The 26,468-nt window shown below is 37.0% G+C and overlaps 1 protein-coding gene across 2 annotated transcripts in view; it reads left to right on the plus strand.

Annotated features, from left to right (window-relative positions):
- The first annotated feature begins 386 nt into the window (after positions 1–386).
- LOC131664055 (uncharacterized) overlaps positions 387–26,468 on the plus strand; it is a 102,569-nt gene continuing 76,487 nt past the window's right edge. For both annotated transcript variants that reach the window (XM_058934907.1, XM_058934908.1), the window contains exons 1-2: positions 387–801; positions 12,528–13,261. In XM_058934907.1, the coding sequence (XP_058790890.1) occupies positions 13,174–13,261 (88 nt within the window). In that variant the 5' untranslated portion in view covers positions 387–801; positions 12,528–13,173. The remainder of the gene's footprint in view (positions 802–12,527; positions 13,262–26,468) is intronic.

The raw sequence follows: 26,468 nt of genomic DNA on the forward strand, positions 1-26,468 counted from the left end.
ATCTCATTGGATTTGTTACCCTTTGAACTAGCTTTTTTTAGACTTTAAAATATGTAATAAAATATCAAGAATTCTAGGTAACCAGTCGCGGCGACCGAAAATTTCATCGACACGAGAAAGCGTTACACAGTTGTAAAAAAAAGAATATAGAAAAGAGAAAGCGAAGACAGGATGAAGAGAAAGAGTAGCGTCTGCTTGTCGCATGGGAAATTCGAAGAAAGAAGTGAATTTTGCGCTGGTGGTGGTTCATTAAATCGGGCAGAGCGGGTGGCGCCGACCGTCGCAAGCTTCGCGCGCGACGCGGCGCCACTGATGGGACAACGTTCGAAAGCCGAGCGAACTTGGTCGCCGGTTACGAGCAGTCAGTCGGCGAGCAAACTCCGTGCGCGACGCGTCGAAGAACTCTACTCTTCGGCTTGCTACAAGTACAAAATAGTGGCGCGAGAGGTGACGGCGACGCACCCGCAGCAGCTGCCGTTCCTTATAGCGTATTTTCGTCGTACACCACGTGCTTGCAAGAATCGCGGACGAGGCCGCGGAGCATAGCGACCGACACGCGCTTTGCTCTCTCTCTCTCTCTCTCTCTTTCTCTCTCTTGAGTCGTTCTTACGCGATGTATTTTCGATTTCGAGTTTTCTGCGGAAACCTCGTTTCCTCTCATACACTGTAAGTTTGTACGGTCGACTCGCAAATCTCAATCGCCTCTTATCTGCAGTTTGACCCAGCCCAAAGCTTGCCCAAAAGGAATTGTTGATGCGTATTTCTCTCTTCTTTTGTTTCAACGCTGCCCCAACTATCAAGGTGAGCAAATCCATTTTTTTTTTCGAGAAACTTTTATTTAACCTCGCAAAGCCATCCCGCGTTATGCATCCCTAATCACGATGAAAAGAGATGCAAGTAACGGGAGTTTGTTTCTGATAAACTTTATTGAAAGAGAAGTGTATACATAATTATCGGCTTAATTCTCATGCTTATGGTAGCCTATACTTTTGAAAATTGCAAGAAAATGATCTTAATAGTCTAATAGACTAATGAAGGATGTACGAAACCTATTATTAAAAATTATAATTAAATATATACAATAAAAAGTACAAAATTCACCGAAAGCTTGCAAGCTCCGAACGAGTAAAAATTTAAATACATTGATATTATTCATGTTCTGGTCAGATAAACTTATTTCTGAAAATTAAGGTTGATATTAGCTATTAAGGTAAAAGTTAGATAGTACCCTAGCTCGAAATAAGCCTTCGGCAAGCTTAACTTCAAATTTCACTCCCTCTTTTTAGAATTCTGCTCAAAAATGAAAAAAAAAGTTAACTGATCGTCAATCCGTAAAATAATAGAAAGATGAATGAGCAATCGATTTAAAAAAAAAAATAAATAAACGAAAACAAAGTCGAAAAAATGAAAATGGCGATGCTGTAATATAGTAGACGTATGAGTCAATATTCAACAACCACGCGGCAATACTAGCGACATCTAAAAACATTTTGATGATTAGATCAGCAGTATCCATGATATTCATTTCAAATGACGGCCATTCGGTATATATACAACGAGATAAACCTGTCGCACTATAAAATGAGAAATTCTGGCGCTGAGCGTAAACACTTCTGAGTATTGTAGAATTCATTTAGATGACTTCATAACACTTGAAAAAATATTCTAGATAAATTTATTCCCATAGACTGAGGCTAAAATCAGTACTAAATTGAATCACCTTACAAGGGTGTTGATTTCCAGTTGTACTTTAGCATTGAACTACGAAGCTCGCATTAACGCGAACAGCAATAATGAACATCACGTGACTCGTGCGCATACCATTGAACATCTGGCACCGAAGGTGGGTGAAGTGCATTGAACTTGTAAAAATCAAGCAGCTAGTGCATTGGGCATCAAGGGGAAGAAAATTGAGCGAGGACCGTTGAGCGCGTTTTACCGTCGGATAGCGCTGGAAGCCGAAACGAATTGAACGAGAAAGCGATAGGCTGGCGCATGTGTAAACGCAGCGATGGCCGAAAATACCCGCGAAAAATCTCGGCGGTCCGCCAAGCGGCCTCGATCACATGCCTATACGCTGGCGCCGCGCGCCTCGCCTACCTTACGAGCGAGAGCTTTTTTCCACGGTGGGCTCTCGTGGCTTTCCTTTAGCGCGACAATTATCATGCATATTCATTTCCCGGCTCTAACGGCAAACGGATTCAATCCTCGGGCAAATATTATAATAGCTCCGTGCTCTCTACGCAGATATATACGGCCGAATACGTTTTTCTGCGGCAAGAAGAATTCTCCTCGTATACAAGGATTTTCCGCTCGGTGCAGCTGTAAAACGGCGACCCTCTTCGAGAATAACAATTTTCGCATTTGAATATTACACTCGCTGACAAGTGTGATTTCTTTAAAGTTACTGTCGCCTCTTCACAAAGGAAACCATTATTTTTAGCGAAACCTCGAGAGACTGCCCGCATTTCTTTTTATACGAATAAAGCCGGCCAACGAATTGCTAATTATTTACTAAAACTTCCGAGTATTTCACATTGCGATACGCGCGGTTGCCCTGTTTTGCCGAGCGGAATTTCGTTAGCAAGCGCAGCGAGTGATGATGGATTACGATAACTTTTCGCATCACGTAGAAAAACTTATTTTCAATGTTATCAATCACGAGTACAAAGCGAAATCTGCTTTTATATAAAACGAAATGGAATATATAAAAACAAATGCTATTACCAAACGTTTAATTATATAACGTGGATTGGAATGAGAGAACAATAGTCAGTTCTCCAGTGAAGCAAATAATTTAGCGTGATACTCTTGGTAAGACACAGGTTCCTAAGAGCCTTTGTCTTCGGCAACTATTTGTATTTGGAGCTAGTGCTCGTTGAGAGGAGAGCTAAGCAAAACAGCGTTGCTACATGAATAAACAGTTGAGGTGCAGCGTGGCGCGATTGTCATATTCGAAAGATGAATGGCAGAGCTGAGAAAAAGTCGTCGGCTTTTTAATATGTGGCTCAGAGGGAGAAAGGGGCGCGTGTCTGTCCAAACTTGAAAATGACGATGCTGCGGCAGAGGTTGCAGGGAAAAGGAGTTTGGCTGCAGTGTAGCGGCGAGTGGCGACGGAAGTGACTAGTAGGTCGAACATGACGAATGAGCGGGAGCGAAAGTCAAGAGCACTCGGCCGCTTGCAGCGGCAGTCGTTCGATGCAGAAAAAAGAATGAGCACCGCGAGAGAGAGAGAGTAGATCCGCAGGGCGTGCGACTTTTGGTGCGTTTATTGCAGAGCGCGCGCCGGCTCTTAGTCAGCACGAGTCTCTCGTAGCTCATCTCCCTCTCTGCCTTATTGTGTCTGTGACGCGCGGATGGGCTTTTTCTCGTACATGGCGTACGTATGTTCAGCCGGCACCTCGGTGTTCTCGCTCAGGCCTGGATAAGGCTTTTATTTCGATTCGACAGTCCCAACTCCGAGTCCTCGCCTACTTACTTCCTTCCGTCCTGTCCCATCTGATCTCTTTTTCTTAACTAGCGCGATTTTACGAATGAGAGAACGTGCCTGGCATCATCGAAGAATCGCCGCTTTTGCTGCTCTGCTGCCTATCTCTTGTACGCTACACGTACACTATTCGCTTTTTCTTTTCTATAATCGTTTCCGTCGATTTTTCCTACGCGGAACTAGTTAGACAGACCTACAATTTACGTGTAATTATTCGACCGAGTTAAGAATATCAACAACGTAATTATTAATACCTGTACTCAATTATGTAAATTCGCACGTTGCGAAGCTGTACGCGTAGTAATAGTATAGCTCGTATTCATTTGAGATTGGATTAATCCATATAGTAGCATTGCAATGTTTGTCCTTTACCACAAGTATAAACAAATTATGAATTTTAAAATGGCAGAAGCGATGTTTTTGGCGAATTCGCAAAGAAACGTATTACTTCATATTTATACATGTATGCATGGCTTATTTGTGTATTATTTTGGGAATGGATTCGAATGGACCGGAGCGCTGTGAATTCAATATCAGTGCAAGCATTAGCTAACAAGTCCATGTATCTCAACTGCACTACTTGCTAATTACCACTGTAGCGACGTTTTCCGATACGAAGCATCACGTATACACTTACGTAATGATGATACCGATATAGCATGTGTATACGTGCAGAGATGTCATATAGTATTACTCAAGCTACTAAATAAACCATTCCAAACTCGCTGTGCAGTCTCAAGTGACTTTTCACTTTTACGTCATATTTTTCTTTAGCTAATACCTCTGATAATGGTTTTTCTGATTTGTTCCTCCAGACAAATCAGAATCTTCTTCTAATCTTCTAATTCTTTCTTTCAATTAAAAAAAAACTCCTACTTCAGGCTATCCATAACTTTGTAAAGGCCCTGGGTCGACGAAGGAGAGGTTGTCTTCCGTTTGTCAAGTGTTGTAGTAAAATCATAAAAATTATTATTTTATATGCATAACATGCATTTTCTATATAATTTACTCTAGTAGCCAAAACTATTTTATAAATATCGCTTTTAAGTAAAACATTTTTCTTCTTTCTCACACTGTACAAAACCAAATAAATAAAGTATATCAATTTATAGATTTTAAGTGAAACGATTGCATAAATTTTTAATATTTGTACAGCGTGAAATGTTCCATTTGATATATTTTCTATAGATATTGGATTCGGAAATTTATAAATATGGAATATTAACGAAAACAATTAACTTAGTTAACGTTTCAAAAGACATTGTAGTTTTCGTCTACAATTATTTCGTTCTTCCTAATTGTCGAGGTTTCTTTGAGTGTGGAAGCTCTGGGGCTAGGTCTTGTAGGCCACCCCAAAGAATGGCTCTGCTGTCCTCTGTGATATATATTACATTTCTTTCGTGTGATCTTGTCAATTGTTGTGAGCTTCAATTTTAAAAAATCGATCACATACAGCTAGAGAAAACACTGCTGCGGCTTCCAAAAATTCGTTTTATGTAGCGTGACAGCAAGAAAAGGATTTCAATAAGGAGCTGGAATATGAGGGCACAACAGGATACCACGATAAGTCCCGTTAAGAAGGATTATCGGTTTTCAATTTAGTCCCAGCGCCATTTCCCGCTCTTTCGCTCCTTTTCTCGACACTACTTATCTTTTCTCGTATAAGTCCAAGCAACGCGGTGAGTTCACGCCAAAATCGAATTGTTCTGCTGACCGTATATAGAACTACAAGAGGCCTTTCAATGTTTCATGCGAAACTTTCTTTTCCAAAATTGGAAAATCAGCGTATATACGTGAACGTGGCGATTCTTCGTAGAAACAATCGCATTTTCAAATAGCAGATTGGAAATCGTAAAAACCTATGCCATATTATAGCGTTGGAAAATTAAAATAGCTTTTATAACATAGCGTTTTCCAATCAATTCGCCCCATACGTGGCCAACAAGCAAAAAAAGTTAGTATACGCGCTTTTACTATTAATTGATAGTCTGCGAAATTTTACTGTTCATTAATAGTTTCTGTGCACAGCCAGTTTGCCGACAGCGCACTAACAGATCAATTGCGTGGAAAATTGAAAGAGTGCTGAACGATACCGAGAATATACCATACGAGGAATATAGGATGTGAGGTGCGCTGTGTGCAGGCAAAGTTGATTGGACCGTTGACGCGTGGCGAAGTGGCTGCCGTATGTCCTGGTGAAAACGCGTAACATTGAAAATTCGTATATTCTTAAAAAAATTTACATGCGATCGAAAAATATTTTAAGAAATTGTAAAAAATGCAAACTATTGAAAACAGATTTTACTTTTGAACTTTGGCCAATTCCATAAACCAGACACTATTTTCTGTCATCGTTTGCAATACTTTGCATTTTTTTGTAGTGTTTTACCGTTTTTGGCAATTTGTGGGATTACTGATTCATGATTTTTTGCTACGACCTTTTCTATCAGGGATCGCTATATCGTTTTACCCACGCGCACTTCTGGCGCACCGCATGCAAGTTGGTATTTGCTATATACTCGTATGTGGCCAAGGCGCCCGTTCATCTCACAGGTTGATATATACAGGTATAGATTGAGCCGCCGTTGTTTTTCATTATTTTCCTGCTAACTAAATTGTATCTTCCTTAGAGTTTATTCCTTTGCTACGAGCTTGTTTTGCTTCCTTATAGTCAGCTCCTTGGCTTCTCTGTTGATAAGCTCGTTGTTTATGTTCTTTTGTTTTTTGCACGGCAGCGAGGAAGCGTTGGAAGATATTTTATTCGGCAATGCGAATCGCTAGCGTTTTATCGGTTTCTCCATCGCGCCAACGAGACTTTTGCACGCTACAACACCAAGCAATCATTGCGCGACAAGTCCGCCTCTCTTCCGCCTTTGTCGGGTTCTGTCGCGCGAGCAAGCGCCGCAATAAAAATTCTCCTGCTTCTTCTTTCCTTCGCTACTCGTTTTTCCATCTCGACAAATATTTTCTGCGACACTCGATTCTATACTTATTTGCACGCCGCTTCTTTCAGCGCCCAAATTCCTCCCCTGTCCCCGTCAAATACTCAATTGCTTCAACTATTTCAGCAGTGACCTACGCTTTTTCCGCTGCAAAATGTGCATGCCTAACATTCTCGTTGCACAGTCCATTAAAATGCCGCTATTTAAATTTTAGCTATTTCACTTCGTCATTAGTGCGGCACATGCGTCACGACATTTTTATTTCAAATGAGATGTGCGCGACCAATTTTTCTTTCATAATAACTCTTTAAGCATGCTATTTTCATTAATGCTCTCTGAGCTCGTTTGCAAGTTCGAAAATTGCGTTACTTTGCGCACTGCTCATCAACTTTATAAAAATATCAACTTTACATCACTTTTCTACAAAAAAATGTGCTATAGCAAGAAGAAAGTGCGAAAGATATTCACTCGTCCCCATACTCTAAAACATTGTTTGAAAAATGGTTATAACGTAACTTCTTTTTATCGATATATTGCAGGTTGAAGTCTCAATCTTTTTTGAATAACAAACTTTAAGGTTCCGTTACTACAAATTTCGAATGAGAGTTATATACGAGATTTAGAGTTATTAAAATATTGTTAAAATCAAAAATAAATGCTGGAAAATGAAAAATAATATCAATTTAAACTAAAATTAAAACTCGAAGCGAAAAATAAAATCGTTCGCTTTTATGATTTTTGTGTACGGTACTTACGCGATTTGTTTGTAGCTTATCAAATTTAATATACGGTGTAACGTCAACGTAGCTTTGCTAAAAGTTTTGATTATTTAAAAATATTGAGTAACTTAACTATCCGATGTATGTATGGATCTGTCTGTGGATAAGTTTGCTTAAAAGTTGTTCTCAATAATTTCTAGCTACACATTTGCCTAGCAAAAGACACATTGCTATTAGCAAAATTATATACATCGCAATTGCAGTCGACAAGTTTTTCTTTGCTATATCTTGTTTGCTGTGACCTTTTTCTAGAACTACTTGAAATCTGTTTCCGAGATTTGATTTCTTGTACTTCTGTACCTTATGATTCTCTGCTTATTCTTTTTTAAAAATGTCTTCACTCCAAGTTATAATTTGCTTCTGAACTTTTCTGATTTCTTCCACCTTTATACGATCTTTTTTTCTTTTTTCTATATCGGTTTCTTATAATTAGTATAATGTATTTAGCTGCATTTTAATAAGAAATTGCAAGTCAATCAACTATTTGTATAACATTATATCCATGAAATGATTTTTAACTAGTGTATGTCTTTGAATATAAATTGTTGTCATCTAACTATTTTCAATATTTATTGGAATCATAACTGAAACTTCATAAAATTATTAATTGAAATTGAATAAATTTCGAATTTGACTAAAAATATAAGAGTAAGATAATTTATGCATTAAAACTGAAATGTTGTATTTTAAACCGCTATTTTTCCTTGGTAAAACGACGTGTCAATAAGAAAGTAGCAGTTCAAAATACTAAACTGTCTGCTTTTAAGTATTTTGAAGATGGATAATCTTTATGTTACAAGCTCGGGAGGTTAAATCTGTTGCAAAGACGATATGCACTATATACAGTTGTTAGCTTGAAGTTGAAGAGGTATAATAATACGCTAGAGTAAGCTTTACTAAAAAATGCAAAAGTAAAATTTAAGATTAAAATATTTTGATTTACACACTTTTCAATTGTCTTGAAAAATTAAAATTTTATAACAAATTAGACATCAATTTCACTCCATGTTAACTTCTTCAGTTTTACGTTATTGTTACTTACCTTGCTTATTTGTCATTTTTATAACCGATAAGTCCCTCCCAAATGTATCGCGAGGAATCTAAAGTAAGATTATCTGTCTCCTCAAAAAAGCTTAACAAATAGTCGAGAATGAAATATCGTATCTATTATTTTGACTTTGGTTCCTTTCGTAACCTTGATTCGGTATACGCAAAAATACAGTATCATGTTAAACGTGTTCATACTTCTAAAAAAAGTATATCTTACTCGGATATTTTTAGTCTAATTCGAAACTGTTTGTTAAGGTTTTTTTTTGTTGTAAAAAAAATATTTTGATTATCAGTATAACCTTTTTCCAACCTCCTCTTTTTTCGATGTACTGATTTATCATTGTTTTCTACTCATTCGATTTAGTAATTTATTGTTGGGAAACATCTTTCGTGATGATTAACTAGATAGAAAATTTTTTGAAAGTCATATTTTTCTTCGAAATTTATTTGTTTTATTGTGATTACATGTTGTGTCAACAATATGTCCTCGTTATTTGAGAACTTATTCTCAAGATTTTTCTTTCAATTATTTAGCTTGACAGACAAATAAATATATGAACATTATGTTGCGATCAACTAAAGAGGAAAGCTTTTATAATTCTTTTTCAATTTGACATTTATTTATCGTTAATATGCACAATTTTACGGATATAAACTTGTTACCTTTCATGTGTGCAACTTATTTTAATTGAAATGAACAAAATAAATTCTTATACAAAAAAACTTTAATTACGTGTTTATTATAGTACAATCTATGAAAGACTAAAAACAAGATACCAGAAAAATAAGAGAAATAATCAATCAATCAAAAGTATGAAATTGGTGTGAACAAATGAAAAATAGAAATTAAACTGTAACATAATCATCGTTTTCTCCCATATCTATAAAAATTTGAACAACGTTATTGGCTTTTTTATTTTCGTTGAGCGTTAATCCTATGGAAAAATTACCGGAACTTGCTTATTTTGAAAAGATGTCTTGCTATTAGTGGAAGTAGTCGGCTAAGATGGAGGTGTAAAAAAACGTCTGGTAAATGTAATTGAATTTGAATTGAAATATCCTGATGTTTTATGCTACTTGATATTGAAGATTGAACTTAAATTTCTAGTATCAAAGGAAATGGTTCCGATGACTGGGTAACCACGATGTATTCAAACTAAATCTTAAATTTGTTTCTTCGCCGTAAAAATGAATATGACGCCGACTTTTGTTGTGTTTATTAGTTTTTTCTAAAAATTTGCAACCTTGAACTATCTTCAGTTTTTTGAGAGCCTTCCTTTGGTTGGTACGAAATTATTTGATCTGCATGCCGCTTGTAAACTTTTTCTAGATGAACGACTTTTCAATGTAAATCTTTAAATCAGGCGATCATGACACCCGGCATCCAATTACTCATTCGCAAATTTTCAAAGATAAAATACATTTTTGTAAACGTATACATTTTCGAATTATTTTTCTGTTTCTTGACAGCGACTTTTAACTACGTTGAATCTAGTCAGACAAGATCAAGAGGTGCTTGTATAATTCGACAGAGAAATAATTAAGATGTCGCTTAACTAGAGGTAGTATCTGGTGTTTTCCAGAGTTGTTAAGACAAACTTTCAATCCATGTCGTAATGAACTTTTATTTTCTTTAGTGCATAGTTTGTTGAAAAATGATAGGGAGCACAATCAATTTATGATATTACACTTCTCTTGACATCAAAATATGTTTCAACTCTTCGTGAATGAACTATCGTGGGTAGTTATATCAAACTATTATTAACGGAACACTATAAGTAGAAAACAACTTGTCAAGAAGTACTATTATAATAGAGCTTGTTGAGAGGTTGTCGTTGAGTTAGTGATTTTAACTTTTGTACTGCAAGCATCGACGACAATCAATAAAATAAAACCAGCCACAGGTCCAGCACAATCGATGTGAATTGCTACTAATGTGCTAAGTATATTTTTGTGGATTATAAATTACGGAGTCCAGATATGGGAAGGTGCTGAAATAACTATTTTATATCCATTTCAAAACTTAGAAAACAAATTTCTGAAAATAATTAGTATAACTTGGATTATTACATTATCATTATGAGAAACTAAGTGCAAAATATAATAACTCAAATGGCAAAAGAAAAATCAAAAGTATTGAGATTCTTAAAATTAACAAAACGATGTATAACAACAGTAGTTGTATTATTGCTATTAAAATATTAAATAGATTAGTCGAAGAACTGCAAGTTTTATATGATAATTAAAAATTTGTTAAATTAGAACTAAAAAAATGGACAATAAAAAATATACAACAGCTTTCACAATAAATTTTCAATTATTTTATTATGATTATTTATTGTATTTATGCTACTAATTGAGTTTATAGTATTTTTTATATGTACATATTTGCACTATACAATTCCTATAAACAGGCTAAAATTCCTCTTCTATGGGCTAGTAATGAACTGGTTAATATCACTTAAATAGTTGAAAAAAATTGCAATAAATATAAAAGCGCATCACTTAAAAAATCCGATTATCATTTAGTGATTTGGTGCAAGACGATTCTACGACAATAAAATGTTGACGAGCAAATGAAGCAGTCATTAATTAGCACGGCAGCGAAAGAAAACACAAAGCGAGCACTTCTAGGCGTCGGTTCACGACGGCTGCACTCTATCGCAAAAGCGCCTCGCAGGCACGTGCCGTCTTCTGCTCGCGGAGCCGAGTCTCGCGCTCTTCTTTTGTCCGTGGCTCGTCCTTTGATACTCGTTTCTCCTCTTGGCAGGCGGCGCGCGTGACACCCTCGCTGGACTGGCCTATCTTGCTCGGTGAAATATCTCAGCAGTGCTCCACACTGTCGCGCACGCCCTTCGAGATTTATGCTTCTCGACTGCACGGCTCGCGCGACGTCCGCTCGCTCTCGGAAAAATACGGTTGCAAGCTCTTTCGTTCTCGGCTCGTATCGGCGATCTCGGCCGCCGCTTATGTAATGGAAAAAGAGCAGAATGATGCGCCCAACGCAACATGCTTTCCCGACGTACGGACTATTGGATTTCGGTTGTCGTCAAATGTTCAATAGTCGTTAGGCCTATGTAAGCCGCTCGTCTATTTCATCAGCTCGTTACGCCCGATTTATTTCAAAAGCCTCAACTTGGTATTGGACGCTGAATTAGATGAACGCACAGTGTTTGTTAACAGTTGTGTATTCAACACAATTGAGTGTACGCTTGGCTCACATCTACTCGAAGCGTAAATTTCATGTTTTACTTCCCGTCAATCGTTGAACTGATGTATATTGGCGTCTCTCCTTTATGAACGTCACTCGTGAGATCGCTTCACGGATAGGCTATTAATTTTAATTCTTCTTTCTCCCGAAAATCGAAAGATAATTAAAATGTCAGACGAGCTTGCGTCAGTCATTAAAAGGTAATGGTGGGGTACGACGAGTTGAATTGTTCCACGTGAAATCGGCTATATACAGCTTCCTTTCGTGACTTTGATACCGGGAGAGCCCTCGAAAACTTGGTTGCGAAATGAAATATTGACTCTCGATTGAGAAAAAGATTTACAAGTCGCTTGTATTGCTAAGAGGTTCTCAAGGAATGAGCTTCCTCCAAGCGAAGCTCATGTTTACTATCGCACTCATCGGCGCCAGAAGTACACGGTAGAAGCTCTTGAACTGATTCAACGCGAATGCTGTAGTCAGAGAGTGGTATGAAAATAGTTGAAACGAAAGAAACTTCTGCGCACGCGCCTTGAATAGCGGTGTTATTGCACTTGCTTGCTGCGTAATGCGCAAACGAATGCACACAGCGGGCAGAACATCATTCCCACGATCGTCGACCTTTCTATTCTATCTTTCTATGATCTGACGAAGCGACACAACGGTGGCTCATAATGCGACGATTCCTGCCTGGAATTCAGTGGAACAGAGAATGTACACTGGCTGCTGAAGACCTGATGTCGCAGCCGCTGGCGCGGGCATAGGCGCGCGCGTCGTCTTAAAATAAAAGCCCACAATTAACAGGTTGAATTTGGAGCACGGACCAAGCTGTGCGAGCTGGCCCGGCGCTCGCGCGGGACAGAAGAAAACGCGCCTTGACCTTATTAGCCGGTGCATTTGTCCCTCTCCGCGCGCCTCGCCCGTAGAGCTCAACTCAAAAGGAAACGCCGATTCACGCGCTCGTGGCCCCAATTTTGAAAATACACGCGCGCCTCTCCAAGTTCACCGATATCTGTCTGCGACACTCTGGTTTCATTGTTTTCTTCTTTGTGTGCTTTCAGCTCTGGCAGCGGTGGGCGCGCGCACAAAAGCAACAGCGGCCAGCGGCCAGCGGCCAGCGTGCGCCGGTGCACGTGCACACAAAAGACAAGTGTCAGCGACGCCGGCGTTTAATGCTCCCCTCTCTTCCCGACAACCGCAGCTCTAATGCAATAACTGGAAGCCACAGGCTCGCACGCTCCTCATCTTGTCCAGCCGCTGTGCTAGCTGCTCTTCATTACGCGCGCAGGCGCCGTTTCTCGCCGCTCTCTCGCGAGACATTCGTTTGAATTCAGCCGGAGCTGGTCGCCGCGTCGCGTCGTCGCGAGTGATTGAAGCAGCCGCTGAATTTTCGCGTTATTATTGAAAGCGCCGCCGGGAACGGAGTGAGCACCGGGCGGCGTCGTCGTTGAAGAGCCGAACAATAGGGCCTGTCGCAATTATCTTCGTAAATAATTGTCGCCGACTCGACGGAGGGAAGCAACTTCGGCGTCGCCGGCGGCTCGTCGGCTCGACTGGGTTTTACCGGGGAGCCGAGTGCGCGAACGGACCGTGGACTAGCGCAGCAGCCGACCGAGCGAGCCTGGCTGATGAGGAGGCTGCGGCGGGAGCGCAAGCTCGGCGAGCCGCTGGTTCTTCATAAATGCACTTGAGGAAGGATCGAGCAGGATGCCGCCGCTGCCGCTCTCGGGCCTGCCACGCGCCAGCCAACCGCAACAAGTCCTCGCGCCGCTTCTACTGCTGCTCTTCGCACTCGGTGAGTTATCGACGCCGCGCATGCACGTAATGCCAAACAAGCAACGATATGCTGCCCTCCATCGCAATTTCTCGTCGCGAGCGTCTGTCCGTTAGTTCAGTTAGAGCATGCTCTCTTTCGCCTGCACTCGCAGCTGCGAGCGTTAACCACTATTTTTAGTCGCGCAGCGGCCACTGAGGCACTTAACAGCCATGTCGACATATACACCGAAATAGTCGCCTCCCGTATCGTGGCATTGCGCTTACGCGCCAGCCTTTTGTTACATTCGCCACGCCGTCCATTTTTCCGATGCACCTCCCCATTCCACGCTCGTTGTATCGAATACCACATGGCTGCATTCGCGCGATTCAATTAAGTTTACACTTTTCTTTTATTACAAGTGTAGTGCACGTTCGGTGCGACTGAGATTTATGCGTAGCAGTAAGTCGGTAAAAGCTTTCGTTGGTTGACATTTTTCAAATCGTCGTAGCGGAAAAAACAAATTTAGCATATTGTACGGGCTACGGTGATCGATATTTATTTTGGAACTTTTTCATTGCCGAAAATATTTCAATATAAGTTTATCTCGCAGTATTCGCTGTTCTTCATTAAATGATAGTGGCTTTGGATACACTGGTGTCTATTAAACGTGTCTTTTTTTTATTTATTCAGTAACTTCTTATTTCTCATTACTAGTTGTTCTTTCAAAACGAAATAACAGAATTTTCTTCTTACATGAAAATATGAGTGGTTTTTCATTGAAATGTGATTAGCAATTATGATATACAACTTGAAGGAATGGCTTCTGAATTTTAGAAAAAAAAATTGCATTAATGTTTCATTCATTTAAGTTAATGTATCAATTTATTCAACATTAATTATACTGCCATTGTTAATTGTTAATAAATTATTAAATTAGATTATAATCTATGTTCGCCATATCTGCGTTTCATATGTTTCGCATGAGCAGGAATGTCCGTCCGTGAAAAGTGGGAGGAAATAGGAGAGCTTTGCATCCGATTATATTTTTTTGCATTTCGTCACGTTTGGCAATTCCCAGATCGCCCATGTGATCCAAGATCGTATCGTGAGGAGCAATCAATGAAGGGTACTCGCTATAACCTCGGGTAGCTGAGTGACCGTATATAGGGTAATTCGAGTTCGCGTGGGCTTGATGACGCGATACATTCCTGATTGCTGATTGAGGCGTTGTTAGGGGACACAAGAAGTAGGGAATTTTTTCCATTTTCCTCTGAGACAAAAATGACCAACGCATCCTGGATATCAAAAGAAAGTTCTCCTTTCCTTTTGGATCGCAGCTTACCTGTGTGATACATTAACGCAACTCAGTATAACTGTAGTATATCCACATCTGCGTACGGTTGATTATGTATCGCCGTGCGTGGAACCTCTTGTACACCAGCAACGCTCGTTTCAACGGCGGCTAAGAACAGAACGACCTGCTGCCTTAGCCGAGGACGAACTGCGTTCTCTGAGGTGCCTCTAACACCGCGGCAACTCCTGCCCACCGGTAAACTCAGGCGATGGCGTGAACGTAGCGAGGGCTGTATCCGAGACGTCGGAGCTACGCCGTGCTTTTTCTACTGAAGGCATCTTCCCTCAACTCTTTATAGTGCGTGTGCGTCTAGCTGGTAAAACTTTTATGATAAGATGGACATTCGTAATCTGGTGCGTTGTTGAGAATTATATTAAGGTGTGTTCTCTTACTTGTAGTTTTTTAATTATCCTACATGTGTTCGTTCCTTTTTTACTAAAATCTGTTCAATTATTGTAAGTTTGCATCATACTAAGTTAAGGCGCTTAAATGGTTTTTCCCCCGCGCACGACTAGGATTTTTTATGTCGGATAGACACTAGTTTTATTTCATTCGTTACTGGTTCATTGTGTTAATTAAATAATATTGCAACCAATTTCAAATCTTTATCTAGTTGTTATACATCATTTACACACCCATGCAATTTAGTTAAGAACATTAATATCTAGGTTAGATTTTTTTTTATTGATTATTATTTTATTATTATTAAATATCTTCAAATAATCTAAAATTGGCAACCTATCAAATAAATTTTAATGTTTTAAAACTAATGTTTTCCAAAGAAAATTTATTTATATATTCATATCCTATTGCATTCTTTCTTTAAAATGATACGTTGATAAATCTAATATTGAAGATTTTATTGATTTAACTGTGTAGGTTACGAAAAACGATGAGCCTTTATAAGAATATTAATAATAGAGTAATAAAAATGTAGCGTTCTGGCCTATAATATAAAGTATGAATGGATTACGTTCAAATAAATGATTTATTGACTGTTGTTCAGTTTTTACAAAGAAACTGATCGGCTGGGAAATGATCGACATTTTATAAAGGATTTACGTAGAAAAATAAAAAAAGCAGCAGGTTATTGTATTTTGTTTGAAAATTTAAGATGATATAGGCTTCATTTGATATCTTCAAATACCAGAAGACTATACATATATTTAAAAAGTTGCTAGCGACTTCTGACGAAAGAGCTTCGGCATTTGATTATTATTCTAACGAATGAAACATAACAATTTCATAAAATACCCGAAGTCATATTTATTTAAAGTTCAGGCGCATTCAAGGTAAAAACCTCGTAGAAGTATAATCGTTTTAACAAATAACACGTCTCGTCTGCTGTGTACTAAGACAACAATCGTCAAGCGGATTCACAATGACATAGCTTTGTTCGAGGCTGCTGTTCCAGCAGTAGCCTAAGGCTGTTGAATTTAGAGCTACAATCAAATCTCGTTTCTTAACTCAACAGAATCTTTACATGGTTGGATTTCGTAATCAAAAGTATTACGATATTTCACTGGATTTTTTACGCTTTGATGATATTGTAGAAATATATTTTATTATCATATATTTTACGTGAACTTTAAACCTTTTTTTAAATTAAAAATTTCGAACGAGCAATTCAGAAATTATATGATGATATGAAATGAAATTGATGAATCTTATTATATTTGTACAATTAGTAATTTGAAACATAACATTGAAAAAAGTATTCTCGTAATTTTCTCGTATTCTTCTAATTCTTAATCTACTCGTATTTTTTAACAAGATAACAGTCATTTTGAAGTGTAATAAGAAAAAAGCTTGTTGTTACAAGAAGATTCTTTTGCCCTTAAAAAGTTGTATTTCTAACAATAACATTTTTTGTTAATCGGAGGACTGCACTTTATCCAAGAGGATTGTTTTTAATGTTTCAAAAATTCAAAAGCACTAAATCAAAGTTGTAGTGGACTTGGAGTGACTTCCGGGTGGATGCGTGCTTTTTCTCAACTGATCTGAGCTAATTCGGAGAAAAGCCGGACGAAAGTTAACGAGGGGTATAATTGCGAAACAATGTATCGCTTTAAGAGTGCAGATATATATTGCGCAGATAAGCACAAAGAGAGAGGGAGAGAGAGACAGAGAGAAGCCCCCGCAGCGTCACTACTTAATGCCTCTTGGGAGGGGATAAAACACAGAAACAAAGGTCAACCTTGCGCATGCACTGGCAAAGCTCGCGGGGTCAAGCTTTTACCGTTTCACGCGAGGGGATTCGAAACCAGATTACAACGATAAAGCGAATCTTCGTTTACTAGCGAGCTTTTTCATAGTCATCGTTTCGTTCTCGGGGAGCGTCGTTATCTTCTTTATACTAGAGCAGTTCTCATAAGCTCGGGGCTTGCCTATTGAATATCGTTGTAAATCTCCGGCAGCAGTAGCCGGACATCTGCTGGCGACACTGTACGAATGCACGACGCTTATCAGTTAGGTCGTTAAATATATGTCGACGCACGAAAGCTCTTGACTCTGCGAAGGATTAGCGCGTGCCATCTCCCTGTATTGATGTAGATTGAGCTGTTCGTTTTATTCGCCGCCTAACGCAATACCGAATATTTACCGTACAGATGCAGACGTATTGTGTCGTTCGGTTTAATTCGCGTACGTGCTAGCTATATATCGGACTTGACACAATTCTCGTAATATCTTTTCGAATTCGATATACAAGCTGCAACTGTGGAATCACTTCGATAAACGCGCGTACATCCGATTTAGCCTTTTCACCAAATAGAATGATAATGCATCGCGTCGTTACATTAAAACTCGACGCAGCTGGATTCGTTATTGCGGTTTTGTTAAAACGAACTAATGGGAGCTTACGTCAAAGCGGCGCTGTGTGTTGAACTCGAGCGAGCGAAAGGGGTACAGAGGATTGGCACATAAATGCGAAACCATCGGCGTACGATCTCGAGGCGGACAGCGACGACCAAGCAGCTTCGTAATAAGCAGACTATGTCTGAATTGTGCACAGCATGACAGATCGTACGCTGGCTGACCCCATTCCCGATTCTAGAGACCGAAACGAGCCAGCTTATATGCTCTCCCTCTCTCGCGTCTCTGGCGCACGATCACGCAATACGTATATACACTGCCCTCGTGGAACCCTTATCCTGCGGACAACGATCTCGCGCCATTTTTTACTGCGCCTCATCCAACTCTATATCTAAGGCCTTTTAATGCTACTTCTACTTCACCGATCTTAAGTGAATTTTTATTTCTTTTTTACTTCCACTTTTCATTCGTTTTCTCACTATTACTCAATATTACGTTTACGTGAGCATAGATAAATCTTATAGCCCAGCTCTTCATACATTTTTCATAAACGATAAATCTAACATAGTAGTACAGTAGAGACTATTTTCAAATCATTTTTCACAATCGATAACATAAACATTATTATTTGAAACGTGGCTACAAAGCGCCAATATCAAATGGAATGTTTTTAAGATCCGTTTTTAGTAAATAGCAATATGGCGTTGATAATTGGGCTTCATATGCACAATTTAAATAATAATTTCTATATTATTAACTGCATGCAGCTAGAAAGTTGATTTGGAAAGTCTCTAGCGTATTACTCACATGTCAGATTGACCATGTTTGAAAGGTGTGAGCTAAAAGAAGAAAGATTTTACTTGATGTCCAAGGATCGTGAATATTTTTATAAACACAGATATTATAGTATATCGCTTTGATGACCGGTCTTGAGAAAAAAATAGCATGCATGTGTTTTGAAATATTGTAACGTAAATAATGTTCCAAACTATACTTTTAAATTGACATCAAACACGTGAAAGTGAAAAAAAATAAATCACTTTGGAAAAGTTCGGAATCGCTCGAAACGTTTAGAGCATTATAAATTAAGTCGTCGATTCGACTATAGACTTTATTTACGTGCATCTGTCTAGATTGCCGCTGCTAGAGTGAATAGATGCTTTTTAGTTTAAAATTAATCATAACTATACCGCATTATGCACGAGAACAACTTTTGATAAGTGAATTGCAAAAGCAAAGTTACTCAGAATTCGTGGATCAAATTCATGAAACCTCCACTTTTAGCTGATGAAATTTTGATGAAACATTAATGAAATATCAAAGTAATTAAAACATTCACTTGCACAGGCAATTCCATTTTACAATTTATTACTTTTCTTGCTTCCTTGATCGAAGATGGAACTGTTTGCAATTGAACTACTATGAAATTGTCAAAGAAATTTTTCAGTCGACTAAGGCGAAAGCATTAGCTTCATTGCGCATCTATCGTCGATACCATGAAATATGCCAAGTTAAGGGTAATTGAGTGTATATATTAATAACTAAAAGTACAACTAGTTGACGAACATGAAAATGAATGAAAGCTTCGCGTGAAGCGGACGTATGTGTGCTGAGAAGCGAGGGGAAAAGTAAGAGCGTCGAAGGATTAATCAAGACGTTGCGTGTCAGTTCCATCTGTCCCCGAGGACTAGACACATTTAATCCGCAGTGTGGCTGTAGCATCAACATAGGTCGAAATTATGCAGAAAGTATAGTAATCCTTTTAATGCAGTGCTCTTAATCAAGCGACAGTAGACAGTTGCCTAGTTCACCAGTCGCGTATACGATATGCGCATGAATAAAAGTGACCAGCGTGCAAACTGGCCAATAGACATCAGCAGGTGGCTGGCTGCTTTCCCCGCGAGACGCCCGCCAGCACCGCCGGCTCGTCCACCCGACACGGCCCGTCTAATTAAGCGAGCAGGTTAATTAATTTGCTGGAAATGAGGCTGCGCTGAAAGCGCAAAGTGCGGAAAGCCCAGCTCAAACGCCACTCGTTCCTTCCCAATTGCAGCTATAGTATTCGCTCGCAGCACTTCGCTTTATATCGCTACTCAAGCGCATTGCTTTCTTACTCGTTCATGCTTCAATGATTATCGTGCTCTTTCAAAATAATAGTAAAGGCTTTTACGGCTGCTAGCATTCGGAGGCTTCACTGACACGTGTACTTTTTGCTAAAATCGATCGATTAAACGAGCCTTCATGTAAGTGACATTTAATTGTGATTGTATGGAAACCTTATTCCAAAAAGATCATTGAGCAGTGGCCTACTTATACCTTCTGTGTCGCAAGCTTTTTTTTTTTATTAAAGATAAAAAACAAAAGAAAAACAGTGCAATCTTCTTCGCGTATCTCCTTGAAAACGTCATTTCTTTAAAGTGCCAAGAATGCTATACCGTAGCAATTAAGGAAGTTGGCTATCAGTCAAATATGGGCAAATTTTTGGGTGGGACTGATCTCTCCGAAAGAAGCTTTTCATATAATTACGATTAAACTTCGCTTACAGGTGAGCTTGTTTAATCAATTAATTATATTTCAAACCTCTTCCTCGTGATCATCAGGTAGATGTTCAAAGCTAAGTTACGGTAGAAAATTTACTTTCAATTTGAATAATTTTATTAAATCAAAAGAAGCACAATAGATTAGTGCAATAATAACAATAAGTTATAAATTGAGCCTTGCATAAATTGAATACAGAAATGATTTAGGGAAAGTTAGCATCTCAAAAGGATCACCAGCTGATTATTTTTTCAAATGAATCTGTTTTTGTATATATTAGCGGTAAGAGTTTTACATAATCTAATATAATTGTAGTTGTTGATGAGAAAAGACAATTCTGTGCTTTAGCTTTGAAAGAGACATCGCCCATACCAGAATGTAAGAAGATTTGAATATAGCCTATGAAACCGGTATGAGTACGCGGTTAATTTCGCTTCAGTTGAATCGGAAGAAAACTTGCATGGACCAATGCATAAGCATTGATTGTCTTCGGCAGACACGTAGGTTGAAAACGTTATCGCTCGGTGAAACACTAAAAATTTATCGGCTATTTTGACTTGAGCAGACACATCAGACATAAGTAGCCAGTTTGATTGTGCCATCCACTAGTATTGTTTGGCAAAAGGAATCCCACTAGCGCAAAGAGCTCATATGCAGAAGGAGGAGCTAAAACGAATGGGTCTGTTTTCTGGCAGAGCTTATTTTTCTTAATGCAGTAGGACAGGAAATTTGGTAGTAGGGTTAGGTGATTATATCTGTTATGAAATTGCTGTGCGCGAGGGCGACGCGACGACTGGCGACGGTAGCGGAGTTGCTGGTGTAGCATATATAACCAGGGATGTACGTAAGCTCCTTTAACGTCGTCGTGTCTTGTTTAATGAGGCGCGTACGGCGTGTTTGTCGTGTCTTGCGCATGCACGAAAACGAGAACGAACATTTATACGCGAATGCGAATCCAATTGTATAAATGGCCCTTCTGCACTGCAACTGCGGCTTGCTACTTATTTGTCTAACCCTTGTAAGGCTTTATTACAATCAGTCTTATAGCTTGACTCTTCAGCCAGCTCAATAAGCGTTGTTTCACTGTTTACTACGTGATATCATTATTCACCGTCGAATTAACATTAGTTTTATTACTTTTGTTCGTACGTTCATTATGATTTTCAATTTTACTAAGTTTCCTCAATCGCTTCAACACTTAATTTATGAATTCAGCTATTCAGATTACCTATACGATCCTAGTTAAATTCAAATATTATTATTCAAATATAATTGGTTGATCTGTCATTATTCACAATGAATTATTAGCTATATCACATCTACTTTGCTTGCAAAACTTAAATGTTCCGTGTTATAATAGCCAACTTTTAATGCTACTTTTTAGTGCGTACTTGAATATAATAATTTATCAGATGCTATAATAAGAAAATTTTCTTCAAATATCATTATCATCCAGGACTGTTATAAATTTTGAATTGTAAATTCAAATGACCATTAAACATCAAATTACTGTAATTTTGTTCATAGAAGCAGCAGGCTTCCGCATGTGAGCGTAGAGTAGCATCATTACCGATAAATATTTCACGTCAAAAATGAGTTTGTAAATTCTTTAACCATTTTATAAACTTTGTCCGATAAGCAAACTTGTATCGGCAATATAAGAATTTAAGCGTAATAATGTAACATCGTTTGGTTCAAGCTTGAAATCAGGTCAAAGGGTGAATAAAGTTTCGAATGATTACTTGTAGCGAACTCTGCTTCAAACGTCGTCGTTCCTTATTATTCAAGGTAAGACACGGCTAAAAACTTTAAATTAAGAACCATTGCACTTTAAAAGGCTGAGGTTCATTTGCATTTTGCGAGCGGAGCCTGAAATATCAATTGTGACAGTTAATTTTCTCTCCAAAGTTTTATTCAGTTTGCACCTTTAAAATTTGTTTATTCAGATACTAGATCATATAAATACGTTTTAGCTCATAATCAACTCCAATTATAATAGTTTTACAAATAATTAAAGATTAAATAAGATATTAATTTTAGAAGTTTTGTATCTAAGGTGAGAAATGTTCAAATTATCAGGCTATAGAGGAAATTGAAAAATGTTATACGTATATAGGAATTTTTCATAGTTTGATAATTCGAAACTCGTGAACATATTCAATTTTAGCATTACAGTTTTATTATCATCGACGATTAACAAATCGTCTTGTATTTTTTCGTAACTGTTGATTTTTAGTATCATATGTCAATATTAACGATAACGGGTTGTGTATAAAAACATGAAAACGTAAAAAAATTGAACATGTTAATTCTTCTAAAAATAGATTTGATCTTATTAAATTATCATGGTCTAGAGAAATAAAGTGATACCTAACCAACTTCACGCAACTTTTACTGTGTCATTGCTTTTCATTTTATAGAATGCGTTGTTTACGCATCCTATAAAACGATTCAACTTGTAATTGTATTTTGATAAAGTGCTAATAACGAGGGCTTCATCAATCACTAACTAACGTAACAAGTAATCAATAAAAGTTTTTTTCGAAGAAGTAATTATTATGAGAGGATAATAATTCTTCGTTTACTAAATTACTAGATTTCATTGAATGACTTTTTACATTTAATAATTTTCTAATAGTTTTACAATTCCGCCAAATATATTTTTGTTTAAATAAAGCATTTTTATTTTTGTTGCAACATTCAAGATCATTTCTAAAATTTATTAAAATTACTGATTTAGAGATGTTCGTCGTGGGTATGTCATTATTAACATCGACTAGGTTGTTTTATGGTCTTCACCATTTGGGCGAGTGTGCGGCTAAATCAGAAAATTATAGTGAAATAACAAGACAGATGAAGAAGGAATATTTATATCAATTTTATGTGACCTAAAGTAATCTTCGTACAACGTCATAGTCAAATCATAAAAAGACACTTTGATTGGTCAGTAGAAGAAATTGAATGTATATGTGACTTATAATATGTCTAGCGTAATGAAATCTTTAACAATAAATAGCCATAAATAACTAAGCCGTAATATTGATTAAGAGTTTGAGCCTCTACTGAACTTGCGGAAATTAGTGATTAACGTGTAAATCAGCGAAATCAGTGTAAGTCTGGTAGTTAATGAAATATTAAGGCCAATTTTGGGATAGACGCGCATACCTGCTTATACCTATATAAGCTATATAAGTCTTGGAAGTGCACCACTTTCGAATTACTCTCTCTCTCTCTCTCACTCTTCTACTTTTTTCCTCGAATCACTCACGTTTTCTTTAATGGGCTTGTGAACTGGCTACAAAGAGGGAGAATAGACAAGGTACTAGTGTGGATTTCGAAATTAAAACCACGCTACAGAGTTGGCTAGTAGTCGCCAGATTGAAGTTTTACTTGAACCTTAAATTATCAAGTGCTTTATATCACGCAAATCAGATTTTCATTTCATTTAATAATAATCTACTCGTATCAATTTATAGTATTTTACACATTGCTTTGACATTTAATACCCTAAATATCAATTACCAAAGGGGCCAAATTACCAAAATCAACGTTAATATGATAACATAAACTGGCGTTCGATAATTGTCAATTACATAAAACTTCAGTAAACAAGATAAAGAATCCAGCGAGGTATTTTTCGCAATAAACATGAGTATTTTATCCTTTGTAATATAACTAATCGTATATCTAATAATGTATCTGTAAAATATTTGCTTTTATGGAGGTTTCTCTATTTGGATTATTATCAATCCTTTTCCGTTTGTCTTTTCTTGCATAATTGCATTAACCGTATACCAGGTGAAAATTTTAATTTCTTATATAATTAAGAAAAGTTATATAATAAATTTTATTCGAGGCTACATTTGGTAATATAATTTTCCAAAATACGAGATACGTTCACTTCTGCATTCACCGCGTTTATATCATTTCATATGAAAACGTTCATCAAAATACGATACTCGCCATAAAGTATTCAGTTTCAAATAAATCTAATTTTTTGGAGCTCCTTGAAATCCTACCTTAACGTCGAAATTAAAAAAAAATGAATCCCCATTAATTGTAAATTGGAGCATTAAACAGTTAGAACGTAACAATTTGGCAAAAAAATTTGATACTATTTATTTCTTATTTAGGCCTTTGTTTTACAGTAAAAAATGTGTAAATTTTGTTTATAAGAAAGAGATATAAGCCAACAAATATGCAATGGGACACAATTGGACAATATTAGGTAAGGATATATTTGAATTTAACCAAAAAATAACTTTTTCGTCGATTAGGAACACAAGTTTTACATTCACAAACAAGTCTCTTGGTCATATCACTTTATTACTCAATATTAATAAGTCAACGTGTAATAAGTTTTTAACTGTCCAGTAAAAAGAGTTGAAAGCGAATTTCAGGGCGAGAAGTTGAATACACCCGATTGCAGCTACTAAATTGCAGGAGAAATTATGATAACTAGTGTTATTTAGCGCGCTTCGCGCGCTTTTTTTTCAATGTTTTACTATTATTTATTACATTATTTGAACCTTTTACATGTCAACTTCAAGATTTCAATGGACACGAATAAGTCATGCTGTTTAAAATAGACTATATACGTCAATATTTATTGATGAATAAAAATAGAACGTGCACCCATTTTTTCTCAAAAATCGATGAACTTTTACTCATTTCAAGATATATCGGAAAAATTACTTAAAAGATTAATTCGACCTAAGATCAATAACGCTATTATACTATTATACTATTATACATAGTATAATAGTATAACAGTATATATAGTATACAGTATACATAGTATAATAGTATAACAGTATATTTATTGTACAGTTTATTATCTGTAAAATTCTGTAAGCAAATTTGATGACGATCAACCATGATGATACCGATTACACAGCCAAATTGCATTAATTTCGACTGCTAAAGTGCTCATGATCGACGTCCGATTAAATACTCTCAGTTGAAATACATCCCCATACTAATTACTCTAATCTATTTCGCGCTTTATGGAAACAAATGAACTTTTGCTTTACAATAAATGTTAACAATATAACGATTTGAAAAGATAATAAATAATTTTAATTAAATACATAGGACGATTATGCTGTCCAGTAAAATCTACGAAGACTAATTAAAATAAAATGTTGAACAATAAATAGGATAAAATTAAATAATAATACGGTCATGAAAGAATTGTGAGTTAAAAAAGTGTGAAATTATTTTGATGCAAAATTATATTCATTTAGCACAACAAATAATTTTTTGTGATGCATGAATAGCATACGTTTTATTTCTAACATTTTATCTTTTATTAATAAATAATAAATATAAAAATGTCTATTATTTTCTTACTTATCTTTAGTTTTAATGCCTTTATCAGCACGTAGCTGTTTCCTTGATATGTTAATCTTCCGTATATTTACATTAGTTTAGGTTCCTATATCTTTGGCGTGTTTGTTTCATCATTTTGCATTTTTATTGAATGATAAGATGATAGCGATAACAAATGTAACATTATAGATATGAATACAATATCTCAAAGTTATTTAACAATAACTTTGAGCAAGTTGACTCATGTCATTTTGACTTGCTGTGACAGATAGTCTAAGAGCCACAGGGGATTTCGTGGCCGATTGGAGTCTCACGGAAAACCAAGGCTTTCTAGATGTATTTTGACCTCCTGAATCAAAATCTGCATGGTGTTTTACGATAAGAGGTGATCTTCAAATTTTATTCACAAATTAAATATTTAAACATTTATAACTTTTCTCCTAAACAAATTCTCGTTCCAAAGAACAGACCTGGGATCTTGTAAATATTGATAAGAACCGGAGATCTTGTAAATAAACTAAAAAAAATCACGATAAAAAAGTTTTATTGTTTACGCGGGTATAACTTTTTTCTAATTAAGTACGGATCCCAGCAAAGTTGAGAAAGCTCCCTTGTTTCGTTAAGAATGTAATAATTTTTGAAAATTTTACAAATATTGATTAAGGCCGGAATTATCGTTAATTAACTAACAGAAAAATGGGTAAATTTTCAAACGGTATTTTTTTAAGCAAATACGTCAAACGATTCCTTACTGAATGACAAATATGTAGCTCTTCCAAAATGTAAAAATATCAAGTAAAACCAAAGATACAGCGAAAAGACTGAATAAAAATATACTCGTAATGACGCGTGAGCGCCAGGAGCGCGTCTGCCGCCGATCACTATTTGCCGTGGGCGCGCGCAAGCTCCCTTTAATGCAGCTTCTTTTGTAAACTATAATTCGTATTTTGCAACATTTTACCTAGAATAATAAACTACAGACTGCACTTTTTTAGCGTCGTACACGGTTCCGTCATATTTTTTTTTGTTTCAATGGCTAGAAAAAATGCAAATGTATCATCGTAATAGTATCAATTTATACATACATTTTTAGCTACGCTTTATTCTTTATGATTATGTACATTTTTACAAAAGTTTGATTTTCGACATTCATAGAAAGAAATGCAAGGAATGCCTGCTCGAACGCAAAGACAAGATTCTCTTGTGCAA

This window comes from Phymastichus coffea, unplaced genomic scaffold, assembly GCF_024137745.1.
Source record: "Phymastichus coffea isolate CEN01 unplaced genomic scaffold, Cenicafe_Pcof_1.1 PCOF00040, whole genome shotgun sequence".
In the NCBI taxonomy this organism is placed as follows: domain Eukaryota; kingdom Metazoa; phylum Arthropoda; class Insecta; order Hymenoptera; family Eulophidae; genus Phymastichus; species Phymastichus coffea.